General features: G+C 38.6%; 1 protein-coding gene across 1 annotated transcript in view; it reads left to right on the forward strand.

Annotated features, from left to right (window-relative positions):
- Window positions 1-20,212, forward strand: part of SEMA3C (semaphorin 3C) — a 127,454-nt gene that overhangs the window by 60,855 nt on the left and 46,387 nt on the right. Inside the window, exons 3-5 of the mRNA XM_064443947.1 lie at window positions 10,381-10,541; window positions 12,990-13,052; window positions 18,500-18,619. Of these exons, the coding sequence (XP_064300017.1) occupies window positions 10,381-10,541; window positions 12,990-13,052; window positions 18,500-18,619 (344 nt within the window). The remainder of the gene's footprint in view (window positions 1-10,380; window positions 10,542-12,989; window positions 13,053-18,499; window positions 18,620-20,212) is intronic.

Consider the following 20,212-nt stretch of genomic DNA (forward strand, 5'->3'; position numbering starts at 1 on the left):
GTTGCCCTTTTTATACGGCATAGGGATGAGAAGTGACTGCTGAAGAAAGGACCAGTATGTTTTAAGGATGTCTGTGGATAAAGTGGCGTGGCTAAAATTGCAGCTGAAGTTGGTAACATCAATGAAGGCAAGGATTACTGCAGCAAGGGTAGTAATGCCAATCCCGGATATACAGAGATTCACTGAATCTCTGGGGAGCTTGCTCTTTGAAGGAGAGAAGGGAATATAATGGAAAGGGTTCCTTTGCCTTACCACAGTGCAGTGACTTCTTACTTTATTGCAGAAACCATAATGAAATATTTCAGTGGTTGAGCTATGTTTTCTCAATGAGGTTTTATTAGTTCTGGCAACAAGAGTAATTCTGCAGCTTAGTGACAGAATGCTTGGAGAGAAAAAGAAAGTCTATGCATGTGAGTTGATGTGAAGAGCTTTCTTGGTCAAAAAAGAAGTTTAGAGACTACTGTCATACCTTCATTATTTAAAGTGTTGAATATCTTGCAACATTTGTTCTTCACTACACTTCAGAGGCACAGTTGACAGTACATCAATGAAAATGTGTTAACGCCTCAAAACCTCACATTTGGGGAGTAGCTGCCTCTGTCAGTTTTGCAAGGGGCAAATTATGTCTTCACTGTCTATGGGCTACCTCAGTAAGCCTGTAAAGTATACTCTTACACTGAAACAGAAAGGTAAACTTGCAAAGAAAGGCAATTCTAGCAGTAAACCAACGTACCTTTTATTCAACCTTACTTACACTCTCCCTGCTCCTCTCTCTCCCTCCCCAAAACTCAAAAACCTCCCAGCTGACATCATCTTGCCACATCAGTTCGTGGGGAGTAACTAGTCAGGTACTCAAACCTAACCTATAAGGGTTTGCTGTTGTCACAAAAATAACAGCCTGAATGAGATGCAAAACTAACGAGAAGGCCACTAAGACCTCATTCTCCTCCCAAAGGTCAACCTACTGCAGCAAATAGGGTGAAGATTAATGAATTGGGAGAACAGTTCACACATCTCATGTTGTTGCCCAGTTCTGACTTGGAGAATAGCCAATGGAAATTTCCAGAAATGGAAAATTAATTTTTAATTAATTTTTTTGGACAGACAATTACAATAATTCACTTCCTTCCATTTCTCATGTCTTTCTTTAAATTTGGATCAAAGTGTTTTGGTGTCTGCACACAGTCAGTTCTTCAACTGGCCAGTTAGTCTGATAGCTACTTGGAACATTTCTCTGTGTAACTGAGCATCACGGGAGGAAGCACAGCCGTTCCTCCAATGATGTGATTGCTGGTCCACTAGAAAAAAAGCAAGAGAGAAAATGCAAGAGATTACAATGAAAAGATATACTGCTCCCAGAAGTGAAATAATATAGAATTTGTCTGACTTTTTCATGGGTGTGGCTTTTTTCCTTCCTCCATTTAAAAAAAAAAAAAGGTCATATTTGGCAACTGAAAGCTTCTCATTCCTGCATCTGGAAAACAAAAATATCTTGGGCATCAATGGCAAAGCCACTGTGTGCATCCAGGCTAGTGAGATGTGTTGAGCTTGTGCAGCCTTAGGTAACGTGGCACAGACCATCTCCATGTTTCTTGGAAAGAAACAAAAGGGTAAACTCTGTATAACTGTGCAGACTTTGAAGTATGCAGCTTACAACTCTTGGAGAGCAGTTTGCACACTGCAGAGCTGTTATACACAAGCTGTCTATACACAAGACACGGAGAAGACTGGCTCCCATCTAAGATGGCTAACTCAGCTGCAGTAATCTTAAACCTAGCTGGCCCATCTTTATGGCTCTCCACTTTTGCCAAAGCTGTCTCTTTGGTTTTGGGACCAAAAATGAGAATAAAGCCTGGACAGGTTAATAATGGGCAGAAATGAACAAGGTAATATTTGAAAAATCAGATATCTTCTGGAAAGTTCTGTAGAGTGGCAGTACTTGTGACATCTTCTGAAATAAACCCCACAAATTGCAATTATGTAAAGGGATAACATTGATGACCAGTAAAAATATAACTGCACACTGTTTGTTGAAAAATAAGAAGCCCACTTTTCAATGTTTATATTGAAATACCTATACAGACTTCAGAGGAGTTATTTCAGGTTTGCAGCGAGGTAAGTGGAGGAATAATCTGAAAATTATGCCAAGAAGTGTCTACAGCCTAGTGAGACTGGCTGGCTGGAGCGTATGGGTGGTCTTGCATAATTTTCAGTGAAGGAATCACAGTACTGGAATATTTGGCAAGACTTGGAATAGCTATGCAACTGCAGTTTGGAAGAAGTTGACATATTTTTCCTCTTTGTTTTGGAATGGGGTTTCTGTTGTGGAATGTGGTATGATTTCATCATGACAATATCTATGTAAGTCAGAAAAAATCAGCATTTTAAGAGTGTCTGTTCTTCACAATGTAAAGCTTCCATAAAAATGCACTTAACTTTGTAGGGTATGTTGGCTTGATGAATGTGCCATAGGGCCATGTTAATACATTTTGCCACAGACAAGTAAGTGACTTTCTCCCATCATGCATTTTCTTGTGCTTAGAAAGCACATTCCTCCCGGACAAACCTGGCAGCTGCCCACACCTCAGTGGATCTGCCCCTCCTTCTTCATTATTCAAAGCAGCAAATCAAAGATGAAAAATTCTCTGATAGTTTTTGATAGGTTTAATAAAACATCATTGTCATGAGTGATTCCCCTTTCAGTACAACTTTTTAAAAGTCCCAACATTAAAAGCCCGTTAATACTCCATTATGATCTTTTTAAAGTCTACGAGTTACGAGGATTTTAAGATGTCTGTGTGTCTTCTGAATTGTAAAAAAAGGACTCATTTACTGACATATGTGAACACTCTGCTTAAGGTCAACTATTAACTGGTATGTCTTTTCCTATCAACACATGGTCCCCTTCACAAAGAGCCATTGAGTGTTTTACTGCTCCTAATGTGTGTGTTGATCTGCTCAAGGTGACAGATTGTTCTTCAGACATGCCAGAGCTACCTCTGGGCCTGATTTTCTAAAGCCTTCACCTTGGTGCTATTATTTCTCTTTATAAAGACTGCGCTATCTCAGTCCAGTAATGTTTAAATTCCATTTTCCAATCATTTAGCAAATACACAAACAAGCATTCAAGGTGTATATTTAACCCAGATCATATTTAGATATAATTGACATTTCCATGTTATTTACTCTCGTTCCAAATACAGCAAGTAAGTTTCCTTCTAGCAAATTGTACAATTTTTCCGTGGGCAAAGAGGGCTCCTGTTTCGGCCTGTATTGTCTGAACACCCTTCCTTCCTATCCTTCAAGTGATCTCATTAATTACTTAGCCTGTGATTTTATGAGCACTTGTAAATCCATTTTCTCCCCTCTCACTTGCTTTTTTTTTAATTTTTAATAAAAATGCAATTAAAACCCTTTCAGACAGATTCAGAAGCTAGCAAGTGTGCACATCTGTGATTTCCAGTCCTTATAAACCTATTACCTCCATATATAAAAAGCCAAATTTCATTCTAACAGCATTTTAAAAAAAAGTGCAAAGACTTCTCATGCGTGAAGAAGAGATAACAAGGTAAAGAAAAGGTCAAAGGTCCACCTGAGCTTTTTGGGCCCCGTGTGGTTAAGGCACACAAGGGACTGACTAGTAGCACATCTGGCTGCTTATGGCTCTTTGGCCAAATGACTGCATACCCATTTATAATCAGCTTCTCTTGAGAGCTGGCTGAGGGCTGGGTTTTAGTTTGAACACTGCATGAGCAGTGGCAAAATGCTTTAACAGCTCTCTTATCTCACCCCCTTAAGTAGAAGGAATCAATACAGGTTTCTTCAAAGAAAAGGAATATTGACAGTGCAAAGGTGACTTGTTCTGAAGTTTTGAAAGGAAATATTTCAGACTTTCCTTGTTCTCTTTCTATACATAAGATTAAACAAATAGTCACACTGTATCCTCAGAGTTGAAAAGCAATATTATAGATAGCATACTTTTTCCACGGGTACTGTGTAAACTGTAAAAATAATACCTTTATTTCTTCCATATCATTACACTAAAAAAATCAGAAATAAGGTCGACAAAGGAATAGTTAAAATTATTAGATTCTTATGAAATCTGGTACCTTTTAACTAGATGTTTTCCAGTCATTTCCTCTAATAAGGTACAAAACAGAGAAGTTACTCAATACAAAATAGAAAGGAAAATATTTAAACTAAAATAAAACAGAGATTTTCTTCTGGCTGAAGCATTTTTTGAAATGATTTTTTGTAACTTTTCAGCTTTCTCTGATTCCACTCACATTTTTAAAATATGTAACCATTTCTTCAATGCTAGCAACATTATGTACAGTCTCTCTCTAAATTTATATGTGCATATTTCTTTTTCACCTGTTCTAAAGTGACCTGTGACTAAAAGGATGCCATTTCCATATGATGCTATAAGCAAAATCATTATTCCACTGAAATATTTATTTCTAGGGGGGAAAAAAAGGAAAATAGAAAGAGGGGGAAAAAAAAAAGAAAATTTGTTTCATTCCAGTTCCTAGAAGGTGGGATTTTACATTGCAGTTTCACATTTGGCATGGGCTGGCATATTTGTTGGCACAAACTGAAAGTTTAATGAGGCTTAAGAGAGTCTTACAGTCTCCATAACTAGAAGTTAATGTTGTCAAGCCTACTTCTAGATGTACACAAGCCCTGTCATTCGTGGACCCCATACCCCATGAGGGAATAAAAGAATTTTATCGCTGACTTCCGAATCACTAAGGCTACATAAAATCCATGCCACATTGAGCAGCAGAGGTTCCCTGGGGAGATGTAGCCCATCTTTCCAGAAAGCTGTTTCTCCCCTTCACTGTGGTGCTCTTTGTGAAACTGGGTTACTATGCTTTACTAGCTGCTTTTTCTGAGGCACACATACCAAATCTCTGCCTCTGCTCTGAACTTCCCCATAAACAACCTTCTGAGACTGAATCCTTATGCCAGCAGGAAAGAGGAGGAAAACATATTATTTCTTGTACATTGCCTCAGGGGATCCTAAATTAAAAGCTTGACAGAGCATCCTAGATTTGCTCAAAGAAGTCCTGCTAGGCTGGAAAGCCAGGGATGGTATAGTGCAGAGACAACTGCACGTACTCTTTCACGTATCATAGTTTATCCACAGATAAGCTGTGGATAAACTCAGTGCTTTGAACTTGGGGTGGGGATGCTTGCATACCATGGCTGTAGCTTACCAAACTCTGTGATATATTTTCTTGAATATATTGAACTTTTCAGTAACAAGTGATTACATGGGTCTGTGAACAGGAATGAGAACTAAATCTGGCAAAAGATGTCAAGGATAACAAGAAAGGCTTCTTTAAATACATCAGCAGTAAAAGGAAGATTGGGCATACGATGGGCCCACTGCTGAACTGCAGAGAAGGCAGAGTTACTGAATGCCTTCTTTGCCTCAGTCTTTACTGGTAAGGCTGGCTCTAAAGCATCTCAGCCCCCAGAGAAGAGAGGAAAAATCTGCAGAAAGGAGGACTTCCCCTCGGTTGAGGAGCATTGCGTCAGAGATCACCTATGCAAAATGGAGTCTCGCAAATCCATGGGCCCTATTGGGATGCACCCGCGAGTGCTGAGGGAGCTGGTGGATGTTCTTGCTGAGCCACTCTCCATCATCTTTGAAAGATCATGGAGGACAGGAGAGGTGTCTGAGGACTGAAGGAAAGCAAATGTCACTCCAATCTTCAGAAAGGGCAAGAAGGAGGACCTGGGGAACGATGGGTCAGTCAGGCTCACCTCCAAATCCATAAGGGTGATGGAGCAGTTTGTCCTGGAGGTCATCTCCAGGCATGTAGAGAAAAAGAAGGTTATCAGAAACAGTTAACATGGATTCACCAAGGGAAGATCACGCTTGACCAACCTGATAGCCTTCTATGATGGCGTGACTGGCTGGGTTGACGAAGGGAGAGCAGTGGATGTTGTCTATCTTGACTCCAGTAAGGCATTCGACACTGTCTCCCATAGCATCCTCATAGACAAGCTAAGGAAGTGTGGGTTGGATGAGTGGACACCGAGGTGGACAGATCACTGGCTGAATGGCAGAACTCAGGGGGTTGTGATTGATGGGGCAGAGTCTGGATGGAGGCCTGTCACTAGTGGTGTTCCCCAGGGGCCTGTGCTGGGTCCAGTCCTGTTCAACATATTCATCAATGACGTGGACGATGGGACAGACTATAACCTCGGCAAGTTCGCTGATGATACCAAGCTGGGAGGAGTGGCTGATACACCAGAAGGCTGTGCTGCCATCCAACGAGACCTGACCAGGCTGGAGAGCTGGGCCGAGGGGAACCTCATGAAATTCAACAAGAGAAAGTACAAGGTCCTGCGCCTGGGGAGGAACAACTGGTACATGTTGGGGACTGACCTGTTGGAAAGCGGCTCTGTTGAGAAGGACCTGGGAGTGCTGGTGGACAACAAGCTGACCAGGAGCCAGCGATGTGGCCAAGAAGGTCAACGGTGTCCTGGGCTACATTAAAAGGAGCGTGGCCAGCAGATCGAGGGAGGTTATCCTTCCCCTCTACTCTGCCCTAGTGAGACCACATTTGGAGTGCTGTGTCCAGTTCTGGGCCCCCAGGTTCAAGAAAGATGTGGAACTGCTTGAGCAAGTCCAGTGGAGACCTACCAAGATGATCAGGGGGCTGGAGCATCTCCCTTATGAGGAAAGGCTGAGAGACCTGGGTTTGATCAGCCTGGAGTAGGGAAGACTGAGGGAGGATTTTATCAATGCTTACAAATATCTGAAGGGTATATGTGAAGAGGATGGGACTGGACTCTTTTCAGTAGTGCCAATGACAGGCCAAGGGGCAATGGGCTCAAGTTGGAACACAGGATGTTCCACCTCAATATGAGAAAAAACTTGTTTCCTGTGTGGGTGCCAGAACAGAGGAACGGGCTTCCCAGGGAGGCTGTGGAGTCTGCTTCCCTGGAAACATTCAAACCCTGCCTGGACGTGTTCCTGTGCCCCCTGCTCTGGGTGTGCCTGCTCAAGCAGGGGGGTTGGACGAGATTATCTCCAGAAATCACGGAATTACAGAATGACAGAATGGTAGCAGTTGGAAGGGACCTCTGGGATTGGGGTCCCTTCTAACCCCCACTATTGTGTGATTCTGTGAAATAATCTTTTTTGGGGAATGTCCTGCTAAAAATTATATTACTTTCAGTAACATATATATCAAACATCTATATTAGTACAAGATGTCACATATTTATAGAAGTCACTTATATTAGGGTCTTATCTTTCATATTAGGAATTATTATACCCCTTATATTTCTAAAGTCAGGCTGTGTTTTCAGTATTGTGACACTGCACAGTTTGAATTAAGGAGTGATTAAAGTTTGGTGCTGAATGATTAAATAAGACTTTCAGAGAACAACCTGGTAAGTGGGTCTAGCTCATATACCTGCATAAGGTTGGACAATTTGGGTATAACATTCTGTCAGCGGGGAAGAGATCTCCACCTTCCTGCATTTCCAGTGTCCGATAGCTGTAACTGGTTTTGTTCTGGCCAACACAATAAGTTTTGAGTATTACAAAAGCTTTTGTGACATTGATGATGGAAATTACACAAATATTTTGTTGTTTCTCCTGCTAGAGCACAACTTTTTAAAAAACAATACTTGTATTAACTTTTGTGGTGGATTAGAAAGATAATTAAAGAGTTGCCATTAAAGTGTCAGTAAACTGTATGCTGTGTACGGAGAAAACACCCATTTTTTGGGATCTCTAAAATGTGCAGTTCAATAACAATAATAGTTCGGGGGAGAGAGTTCACTGAAGCTTTTTTTTTTTCATTAAAAGGAACAAGAGCTATATAACCTGTCATCTAAGATCAGATTTCTAACACTAGGAATCAAGCAGGTATTGGCTTTATCATTGACAAAAGCCAAAACTAAATTCACTGGCTGATGAAAAAAGGGTGGACGAAGATTATTCTTGTATCATTAAGGATGACAGTATTGCACATGGAATATATTATAATCTTTTATTTTTATTTGCCAAACAAAATTATTAATGTTCACAGAGATCTGTCCACAGCATCATTATCCATACAGGGTTTATTGCCTTTAATGTTTGGTTAAATTCCCAAAGCATGGAATAGGATTTGATTTGAAGGTCAGTAAATGTTTCCATCATTTCTTTACAAAAACTTTTGGAGATGAAAAGTGTCTTTCCAGACAGATCACTTTCCATGTAACAACACTCAGATAGTAAATTTTAAAAAATCAAATTTTCTTGGGTGATTGTGTGGTAAATTTTGTTAAATGGAAAGGAAATTTGATTAATTATAAATTCCTTCTCCATAGCCCTAAGAGACTAACGAACTGTAAGCTTCAGCACTAACAGAAATAAAACCAATAAGGCCACCAGGAAAAGGGATGAGTGCTAGCTTCTCACCCTTGTTATGAAAGGTCAGTGTGAGAATTTCAGAGAGGGGAAAGGGACTGCATTTTAATGGCAGAATGCTGGTGAATCTCCCAGGTGCCTTTGAAAATCTTATCTAAAAGCTTACAGCAAGGATATTTTTTAAATAAAGTAAAACAATTGACTATTCAAGCACTGAAGAAAGACTTCCAAAAATTATGTGGATAATTTTCATATTTATTTTATGAGTATTGTTTCATTTTAAGCTTTTAGGTGCAGACTATAAATCGTGATTGTATGTTTATATTTTGTTGAGGGACTTATCAGATAGAAATATTATTTGGGGATTTTTGTATTACCATAATAAATGCCTGTAGGCAACCCTTAGCTCCTGAAAGCTGTCACACATCTAAGTGAATCAAAACATCATGTCTTCCAGTAAATGAAGATATTTTTCATCTTCCTATGAAACTGTTTAACAATCATGATAAAAATTAAGTGGAAATATGTATTATATTTGTCAATGCAGATCACATTCTGATAAATGTTTTTTCAGTCATTACATCTCTAGTAGACAAAGTCCTAATACTGCAGCCTTTGCCTGTATGTTGTCTACAGCTCATCAAAAATTGCTCCCCAAGTAATTTTCAAAGAAAAAATTGTGTTTCCGGCTAAATATGTGCTTTACAGAGAGTGCATACTTCAGGCACACTTTTTTTGTTTAAACAGAGCAAATATCCCAAAATATTTTTGTTCTGAGAGTTTTGTTTTCCAAAATATCATTAGCCCATGTTAATCTAGCCATTTAAAAGGCATAGATGATTAATTTTGGATAAGACGTCTACTGTTTTGTGTAGGGTACTAATGAGCAAAAAGCTTGCTTTTAGCAAAAACTAGGCTTTAGCAACAATAACAAGACGTATTGTCCCAGACAAACGGTTTGCAAAAGTGATGTGGACTCAGTTCTTCGATTTATGAATAAACATTTTAGGAGGGCTTAATTTTCATATGTACTGTGTATTTGCCACCCTTTTAGAGTCACAGGGAACACAATCCAATAATAATGCTCATGAGATAAGAAAGCATAATTATATGTTAAATATTTGAATAAGGAGAAATTGATATTTAAAGATTTGTTCTTCCATTCTCATCTCTTGAGAAAATCCCTTCTGTTATTACTGAAAAGAAAAATAATCTGAGTGGATGTCAAAACATATTGGCCAAGTAAAGACAGGTAGGATGAGCTTTCTCAAGGGCAGCAAGTAATACTTACATTGCAGATGCGTGTGCTATTCCTGCAGCATGCCTGATCCTGCATTACTAAGATCAAAGGATGTTTTTCACTTCACTTAATTGAATAGTTTTATATGGAAAAAAAAGTTAGTTCTATAGTTTTGACAGTTTGATCCAAATCCCATAAATAAATTAATAAATGGACACATCTAGGCTTGACCGAATAATTTTTTTTTCTTTTAAATAAGCTGTGCATAGTGATGAAGAACTAAAAAAAATTTCACCTTGAAAATTATAAAAACCTTTTCTTAGTGAAGTCTCCTATCAGGAAAAGAAAGTAAACTGTTCTTATGTAGTTTTCATTGATCTTGTGGATCTTCTGCTGTCATAAACTTCAAAATTAATTGAACACATTGATTAATTTAATATATGAACTTCCTTAAAAGCCAATGCTGTAAATAATCATATCCATTAAAATAAGAATTAATTAGATGAATGAATAACAGCAATGCCTGATTTTTATGAGACATGTCTAGCTAATTAATGAATAAAAAAATTGCATTCAATCTGGGAAAGGGAAATTTGTTTTAATTCAACCATTACATTATTATGAAGTGGCTGATGAGGGTTCTTCTTCTTTTATTGACCCCACTTGTGTTTAAAGATACCTTTATTTAGAAAGAATTGCAGTTGTGAAGTGAGAAAGGCAACCGAACCACTTTAATAACTTGCTGTCTTTACTATTTCAGAGCTGCAAGAAACTAAGACCTCCGAATATCACAGAATATCCCACAGTCCCCTGGATTACAGGATATTATTAATGGATGAAGATCAGGATCGGATCTATGTGGGCAGCAAAGATCATATTCTGTCTTTGAATATTAATAATATAAGCCAGGACCCTCTCAGTGTAAGTTCAAGGTTTACTTTGAAATTCAAAGTTGGTTTACTATATGCCTTTCTTTTTAAGACAAAAGATGTGTATTTCACTATTTTGCAGCAGGCAAACGTCCAGGCATGCACCTCATTGAACTGTTAGTCCTTGGTTCATGTGTGATACAAGATGAACAAACTATTACCATGGCTGCTCCTCAAACACTGTTTAAAAACTGACCTATTTACTCATTTTGAAGTGACATTCAAAATGGTTTGGCCGCATAAGGAAAATTTGTATGGGTCAATGGTTTCCACTCCTCTCCAAAATTTAAGATCATTCAGAGATCCACTTATAAAAGAAGCCTGTAAGGAAGAATAAGATACATGTTATCATTTTCAGGCCATAAGGAAAAAAACAACAGGGACAGAGTTGCCTTTAACCTTCAACTATTTTTTTTTTTTTTGTACTCTGAAGCCTAATCACCAAACTATTTTCCAATCTTTTGTTATGTCTGTGTCAGCCCTTGCCCTTCAGTTCCATAGCTGAGACACCTCCTGTTTGGGGCTTTTTGGACTCTGTGATCTTCATCTCTGTCTTGATGCTACCTCTCTTCTGGCTACTTCTCTCACTTATCAAGATGCCATTTTCTAAGGACTCTTTGTGTCCCACGTCCCCAGACTGTAGTGGACAACCTGTATATGAAAAGAATCAATTTATCATATGTTTAAACCACCTTCACAGATTCCTCTTTTGTTCCCAGAGCTAGTCCAAATCCAGCTTCTCTGCTTTTAAAGTAGGTGGCCTGCAGAAGTACTTGTGTGCCCAGAAGCCTGACTGTTATTACCTCTCTACAGACTTTGCCTTGCCTATCTTTAGATTATCACAGCTACAACACTACCTTAAAGTGTACCGTATGGGCCTTGTTCTAACAGATTCATCTGATCCTTTAATCTATGGGCTTTATTACTGTACCTCAGGAGTATCGAGGGGCTGGGATATCCAGCCTGCAGCAGAAAAGTTAAATGCCTTCCTTAAGAGGCAAGGCTTTTAATGTGTCAGGAGAGAGAGAGGCCCTGCTGGAGGGTGATTAAGAGCTCTTAAATTAGGCTTTGCTCTGAATCGCCCTCTGGATATGCCTGTCTACCTGAATTGATTGTGCAGAGAGTCCGGGGAGGCTAACTCTAACTTACACATTTAAATTAAATGCCTCTCGTGTGATGGTGTGAACACGTCCTTCCTCCTCATAATGGTACGGAAATCTTCCTCTGAAATGGGGCTGTCTTCTTTGATCTGAAATAGCTTGTGTGACCTTTTTGCTAATTCCCATCTCACCAGTGATCTGGCCACCCTTGTCAGGGAGCTGCTGTGTTCCCACAGGGAACGCTTCAGCCTTCCCTTAGCAAGTTGCTTTTAATTCTGTGCAGAGTTCAGTTAGATAGGAAGGCCTCTGTTGCATGAAACACATTCTGCAGTATAAAGCTGTGAGGCATTTACACAGTCAATTTAGGTCTGAAAAAACAGGAGTAAAAAAAATCAATGGAAAGCAAAAACACCCAAAATTTTCTGGCAGCGAATGTGATCACCCAGTATTAGGCTAGATACCAATCTCTGCAATTCCACACGTTCTTTTGTTTGTTTATTCATTTTTATAATGGATTCACTTTGCTAATCTTATGCCTCTATATAAGCCCTATATACGTATGCATACATACCTACGACTCTCTGCATATATATGCATGTCTATATATAGACAGAGATCTTTTAATGCTATTATTTATGTTATCTTGAGGCTAAATGTTATCAGGCTCTGACACCTACTAAATTTCTAGGGAGAGATTTCTAATGGATGTCTTTTCTATTTCAAAATCAAAATAAATAATGGAAGAAGCTCAAAAACTTTAGAGTTTGAGTATAGATCAGATAATCATTCAGATATTAAGGTGTTTGTTGGAAAACTGCCTGTAGTGCAAGATATCTTGGAAGGAAATAAAAAAAAAGTCTGAAATCTTAAGATTTTCAGCAGGTTTTATCAAAAGATATCCAAACCTTTACGGCTAAAACTGAAAAAGTTTTACAAGAACTCTTCTTTCAATATTTTAGTCCTCTAGCTCCTAGTGTGAACAATTGCTAGAAGTTCAGTAGAAGCAAAAAAGTAAAGATGGACAGTAAATTAGACGATGATGAGAGTATCTCTTATTTAGAAGACAGAAGTTTAAATAAATTGATTAACGTATCTTAAAAATATTTAATAAAATTAAATTATATCAGCTGAACACCTGGTCCTTTATTTTGTTTACTCATGCTAGACAGAAGGTTGTTTTCACTTATCAGTGAAAATCCTTTTTTGCCTTACAGTCAAGGTATAAGAGATATCAAAAAATTAACTTATTATTGTAAGTTAGGCAGTGAAATGCTTTTTGTTTTAATTAAAAAATGTTATGTAATATATACATTACTTAAAATGTATTTCTTTCCTTACAGATTTTCTGGCCAGCATCAGCAAATAAGGTTGAGGAGTGCAAAATGGCTGGCAAAGATCCTACAGTAAGTTATAATTCACAATGCACATGCACACACATACACAAATTACATACTTGGCAGTAAAGGAAGAGCACCTTGACTGCAGCCAAAAACACCATTTCTGAAAGAAGTGCTTGTTTTGCCTTTTAAATGCTCTGCAGGCCAAATGATAAAGTGCAATTATGAAAAAACAAGCTATGTAAACAGAATGCACCTTCAGACATTGACAGGTGGAAAAAGATATGCATTGTCCACATCCTTGCCTTCATGACTCGTTACTAGTCAAACTAGGTAACAGTAGTTTTCCATGTATGTCCTGGGGATGATGCCGAACAGTCTGTTCAGTGTGGGGAAGCGCGCTGGCTGTCTGCTTTCCCCAGGAACAGACTCTACAGGTGGGTGGTACCCACTGTCTGCAGCCTGAAGACCCCAGACTCAGGAACACCCCAAACACCTCTTTCCCTTACTTCCACAAAACAAAGCCCAAATAAGTATCTGGAAATCAGTATGCTTTCCTGGAATCATGGCAAACACAGACCATGGGGTGGTTATTTTGAGTCATTTTGCACCAGAGCTGATTATTCTCCTCTCTAAATGCAGACACCTTCCAAAGGACCTAAATCAGATGGTAATTTCCCTATACGCTCTTAATAGATAGAAATGAGGTATTTTGAAAGAGTAGTACAATACAACAGATACTGTCTTTGGCAGAGTTGTATATTAATACGGTTATCTTCCTGAAGTAATACAGTCTGTGTATGCCTAGATTTTATTAACAGAGGACAGCTAAATTGTAAAACAAAAAGAAGAAAGTCACTTTCAGTTACCTTTTGACTTTTCACCAGTTCAGCAGCACCTAAATGTCTTTATCCTGGTTTTCTTTTTAGCTCTTTAGGTATAGGTGTTTTCCAACGGATATTTTAGTGTTAGAATTCAGAATCTAATCTGAGCTAGAAAATTGCAATTTCTCACTACTAAATAAGAAAAAACAATAAAATTTTGCTTATATTTTTATTATAGAAAAAAATCCCTATGGAAATCAGAAGCCTTCATATTAGGTATAATTGTCTTTGGAACATACTCAGCGTATATCTAGGATCATAATTAATAAAGTGACTGAAGGACAAAAGTAGACATGTATAAGTAACACTTTTAATTTCAGAAATAATAGAATTAATTCAAAAGTCCACTGAATTTAGTATAAAATATGGTTTTTATTTCAAAAGATCTCCATATCACACCTAATATTTAGATTTATTTTAGCTACACATTTCGTATTGTTAACTAAGCCTACAGATGATGTGCAATTCAGTTACTGTAATGTTACAATAATTCACCCGAGCCCATTCTGTAAGAAGAATATGTGTGGGTTTTATTTCACAAATCTATTGCAAATGCTGATGAATGTAAGGAAAACAGAAGGTTGGCATACTGGAGTGTTACTGTAATACTGCTTTTTCAAAACGGGGGAGAGTTATTCACTATATTGCTGCAGAGCAACGGAACAATTCTTTATTTTAATAACTGTATTGTGGTTGGTATGGCAGCTTGTCTGCTTTCTTTCCTGATAGCTAGGTTAGCAAAAAACAAGTGTTTTTCCTGTTGAATACCCTATTTTTCTATAGATCTTTACATTGTTCTGGTTACTGCGGTGTGCAGTAAATTCTACAGCTGGTAGTCTGTTAAGTTGCAATAAATGGTAAAATAAAACATATAACTTTTAATATTGATGTGGACTAATGTTGATGTTGATTAAAGTTGATGCTGTCGTCTGCATCATCAACTTGTGGTAGACTAGTTAAGGAATTTTCTTTTCTTTGAAATACAGAAGTTCATTAGCCTTAGTCATGTTTACAATACGTGTTGATACTTTTCTAGGGCAAAAGTAGGAAAAACAGAGATGATACTCTAAGCAGAAAGTAGTACGCAAAATATGTGATCCATGTAAAAAAAAACCTAAGACACTACTAAGTACTGGACTCTCTGGAGAACTTTTAATCTTAGATATTTAGTAGTGAGACTTTCCTAGCTTTTAATCATATTGAAGTACCCAAATCTTGGTATGAGGAGTGTTCCAGATCAGGGCAGCGATCGTGCCCCTGTACTCGGCACTGGTGAGGCCACACCTTGAGTACTGTGTTCAGTTTTGGGCCCCTCACTACAAGAAGGACATTGAGGTGCTGGAGCGTGTCCAGAGAAGGGCAACGAAGCTGGTGAAGGCTCTGGAGCACGAGCCCCATGAGGAGTGACTGAGGGAACTGGGGTTGTTTAGCCTGGAGAAGAGGAGGCTGAGGGGAGACCTTATCACTCTCTACAACTACCTGAAAGGAGGTTGTAGCGAGATGGGTGTTGGTCTCTTCTCCCAAGTAAAAAGTGATAGGATGAGAGGAAAAGGCCCCAAGCTGCATCAGGGAAGGTCTAGATTGGATATTAGGTAAAGTGTCTTTACTGAAAGAGTGGTCAGGCATTGGTAGAGGCTGCCTGGAGAGGCGGTGTAGTCACCATCCTTGGAGGTGTTCAAAACATGTGTAGACATGGAGGCATGGTGGTTGTTGGTTGATGGTTGGACTTGATGATCGTAGAGGACTTTTCAACCTTAATAATTCTATGCTTCTATTTATGAAATGTTGCTGCAGTAGTGGACACATTTCTGGATAGGACCTCTGATTTTACAACACTTTAATTGTGGGTGCAGCTAATATCCTGTAATGTAGTTAATCCAGAATGTCCATGTGCTTCAACTTTAACTGATTTTTTTAGTATCAGTTGTGCATTGCAGAAGAAAAGTTAAGTGCCAAAAATAGAGGTTTACATTATGTTCCTTAGTATTTGTCCTCAAGAGTTTAAAAGGAAAAAGAAAGTTACTGAACAACAGCTGCTACTCCCACTAAAATTAATGATGTTACATATTGAAAACTCTCTGAAATAACGAGAAAAAGAAAACCCAATGCTAAATCACTGTTTGCAACTTAAATTTTATAGTTCTATTTAAATAGTATTCTTGGGAGTTTCATTCCGGATAATAATCAAAGATGCAGAGAATGAATTCAGAAGAATTAAGAATTTCAAATTAAAAAAAAAAAGGGGGGGAGGCAAATGCATGACAACATTTGGCCTATCAGAGAATAGTAATTATCAGAAGGTAGAAGAAGAATAGATAGACTTGGAGCAGCCAGTAAAGGCCTTTATGCAATCAGCAAATTACTTTCCAAGGAGATTCGGGGCAGGTGTCTTCGCCCTACCATTAGACGAGCATTGGTGTCTGAATTTATCATGTTTGGCTACCTTTTTTGTTACTGAAGATAAATTGTTAAGTCTAAATAGTATGTTCACCAGGCTAATTTGAATGCTTACATTAGTATGACATCTATTTCTCTCCATTTACTGTATCAATATCCTAGGGCATAGATGTCTGACTTTCAGATGTCTACAGTTTATGGTAGTTCCCCAGACGCTGCTACTGAGTGAGTTTTGATATCATTTCCAAGAGAAGCACCACTAGTATGTGAATAACTAGTTTAGCCATTACATTTGACAAACATCCATCCTAAAGACAACTATCTCGTATCACCTCAGAGGAGACTGATTTAAAAGCACAAAGTACTCTACTATCAAGGAAAGGTAGCATAGGTGCTCTTGAATGGCAGTCCTACAGAGTATATTCTGAAATAAAAAAATCTTGCTTTGCTGGGTTGTGGAGTCACAGTGCAGTACCCAGATTAATCATGTAGCAAATTGCAAATTAAGTTCAGTGGGTCAACACAAGAAAGATACGGGCAAAGGCTCAGAGAAGATCATAAAATGTTCTTTCTGATGGACAGCATTAACATATGAGATTGTCAGTATTGAGCCAACTTGTGTTACTTGTCTGTAAATCACCAGTGAAGAGACATGAAGACACAGTCATGTGCTGGAGGGCTACCCAAGAAGGCTGTCCTTAAAGAAAAGAGCCGTTCATCTAACCACCACTGTGTTCTTGCCATAGTCACTTTGGAAAGCACATGGCACGGTACTGAAGCAGAGTGGCAAGTGCCTCGTACCATCATGGTCCATGTAGGCATTGTTTCCTAGTCCTGATCCCTGAAGACTTTCATTATGAGATTTCTCAGCATGTAATCCTTTATCCAGGAGTCTTCTAGAAAAGTTTTCTGCAGTTTACACCCTGGCATATATAAGCTAGTGGTACACCTTCACCTGTCCTTCTTTCCCTTCCACTGCTGTAATGTGGATTGGTAGTACTGCTGAGAAAAACACAATTTTGATAGCAAGACATTACTAAAGCCATCTTTGATCCAAACTAAGGTAGCTGGATATGAGAAAATGGAAACATTTAGGAACAGCCCTCAGCTTCAAAGAAACAATATATTTTGACTGGGTTAAAGGTGTTTTTCTGATATAGCTAGAGCTAACGCTTAACTGAGGACATGCAATGTTCCCTGTAGAGAAAATCCCTCTGTAGAGGGATTTCTCTGTAGAGAAAATGAACTCTGAACTACCTACAAGTATGCACCTGTTTTCAGATGTTGTAGTATGGTACCAGCTCCTGCTGAACCAAAAATGTGCGTGCCTTTGAATATAAATACACTGTGGGATCTGCTGAACAAGGATTAACTCTACTGATTTTCATGAATATGACTGATGACACAGTTTCCAATCCTGTAGTTACAAAACACGTGCAGTTCTCACTGTCTTTGGTGAAGGTTTGGATGCTTCAATATGAAGACAGTTTTGGGATCTCAGTAAGAAAAGTATTCAGGAAAAAAATTCTATTTTCAACCTGAAATGCATTAACAGCTGATCATAGTCAAAAAAGGAAAGAACAAGAGGAAAAAGTGGTATGCTGGCAGGAGAAAACTGTAAATCCAATGGTGTGAAATTATGTGGCATTTAACAGTCTGTTTTAATGTTCATGCTGATTTGAAGATGTTACCATTGATCTTCAATATGAAGCAACAATTCACTGCAAACTTACTTTGTGTTGTTCAGAGTTTTAATGTTTTGGAAAGAAATGTTTTACACAAATAATGGGATCTCAGATTTGGGCTTGCCTTGGTTTTTAATTATCTCCAGCTATGATGAAAAAATTTGGAGAAAAAAGAGACTGTTTTGGATGCATCCTTAAGGAAATTCTGTAAGGTTACCTCTTGTTTTCCTGCAGAGGCCCTGCCTCTTCCCATGCAAGGTTCAGAGGAGTCTGTGGATGAAAATTTGATTGCTGTGTGGAGATGGGAAAGTTACACGCACTCCTCTGTAACCCCTCTCTAGCACCCTATCAATGCCCAGTTCCCAGACTAGGCAAAATGGCATGAAAAGAAAACAGAAGTCTACAGCTGTTCAAATTCAGAGATTACCAAAATCAGCAGCAGTTTTCATGATATTATTAAAGTTATAATCCATGTCTATTCCCTAGAGTTCCCAACCTCTAAAAACATTTGCCAATGTGGAATTATTTTTTTCCTTTCTCCCTGCAGCATGGCTGTGGAAATTTTGTGCGTGTGATACAGTCGTACAATCGCACACACCTGTATGTCTGCGGCAGTGGTGCCTTCAGCCCCGTGTGTGTGTATGTCAACAGAGGACGCAGGTCTGAGGTAAGTTTCTTTTCATTTTATCCGCTCATTTTGTGGTGGATCTTACTTGTGTTATGCAAAACTCAAAATTTTGAAAATGCAAAAATCAATCATCCAAATAGGTTCCTTCATCCATGTTAAATAGAAAAAGAACCAAGATCTGTAGTTTTCTGGCCTGTTATCAGCAAGAAGCAAAGCCATGATCCAAAGCCATGCCTCAAATACGATGTTTTTCCAAATTTCCACAGCCATAGTAAATGCTGGGCTACATTTGATACTACTTTTTATTTGATGTTGTCTGGGCATTCATTCCTGCTATTTGTTGAAAAAAAAAATGCCAATAAATACTTAAAAGGTAATAGCCAGTTAGATAAAAAGTAAAATATGCAGTCCAGTTTGTATAACAGTTTGTATAACAGCTAAATACCCACTGCATGCAATCCCAGTACAGGTAATATTCATCTGCAGCACAAGTTTTGCCCAAGCAGATTCTGCTGGGATGAAGCTGATAAGTTTTCTCATCACTGTGGGATCTTCCAGGGTGTAAATTTTATTCTCTCTAGATAGGTGTTGAGTTTTCCATATTCAGTTTCACTGTATATTTTCAATATACAAAGTACCAGATGTTTCATAAGTATATTGTCCACCTTTCCTGATTTCAAAGTGAAATGTTCGTTTATGTGCAAATGTAATAGGTAATAAATTAAGCAACCAGGAGAAAGAAAAGCATTTAACTGAGACCAAGCACCTCAGTAGCTTTTGGGTCAGATTCATGTCTGCAGGCACAGTGGTGCACAGTACATTTTCCTGTACAGTGTGGAAGCAGATGTACTGGGAGGGAAGATCAGAGCATGCTACCTGGAGTTTTGCCATGTGAGGGCGGATTTAAAAGCTGGGCTGGCTACTAGGGAAGAGGCTGGGAAGTTCATCACTGGTTTCATTGGGAGAGGGGTGGGAATTCTGGCCAAGACCCAAGACTACTGCAAAGATTGCCAGGGAGGTGACAAATCATTGTTTCTCCAGGTAGGTTTGCATGGGATTATCTCAGTGACTTTTGGTAGATCCCTACCTGGCTCCAACCTCCTTAACAGAGTATGTAGTCTGAATCAGTGCACCTTCAGTCCTAATGAATTATCTAAAAGGAGAGGTTCATAGGCCTGGATTTAAAAGCACAAGCAAGCAGAACTGAATAAGTAAATCCATCCCGCTTAATAGCGGAGTCTGCATTAATTTATTTTAATGTATTTTGAAACTGAGGTCAGCCTTCCTCAGCATTGTCCTATTTCTTGACAAATTATTTAAAACACGGAAAGTGATCTCATTTGTCTGTAATTAATGCAATATTCCTTTATCAGCTTAAGTAGTAGTACTGTACCCCAGAGAACTCTAAATCTCAATATTTTAGGGTTTTTGTAAATGAGATTAGGGGATAAGGGGGAGGGCAGGAAATGACATCTCCAGATGATGCAAGATGTTAACTTTCTTAAGTTAAAAATAAAGATACATGTCTCAGAAGAGCAGAACTGACTTCACTTAGGGTGTCTGTAAAGCTACATGCCTATGATCAATTGACTAAACTGCTGTTTCAGACATCTGGAGTCTGTCAGACACTTG

This window comes from Phalacrocorax carbo, chromosome 1, assembly GCF_963921805.1.
Source record: "Phalacrocorax carbo chromosome 1, bPhaCar2.1, whole genome shotgun sequence".
NCBI lineage: Eukaryota > Metazoa > Chordata > Aves > Suliformes > Phalacrocoracidae > Phalacrocorax > Phalacrocorax carbo.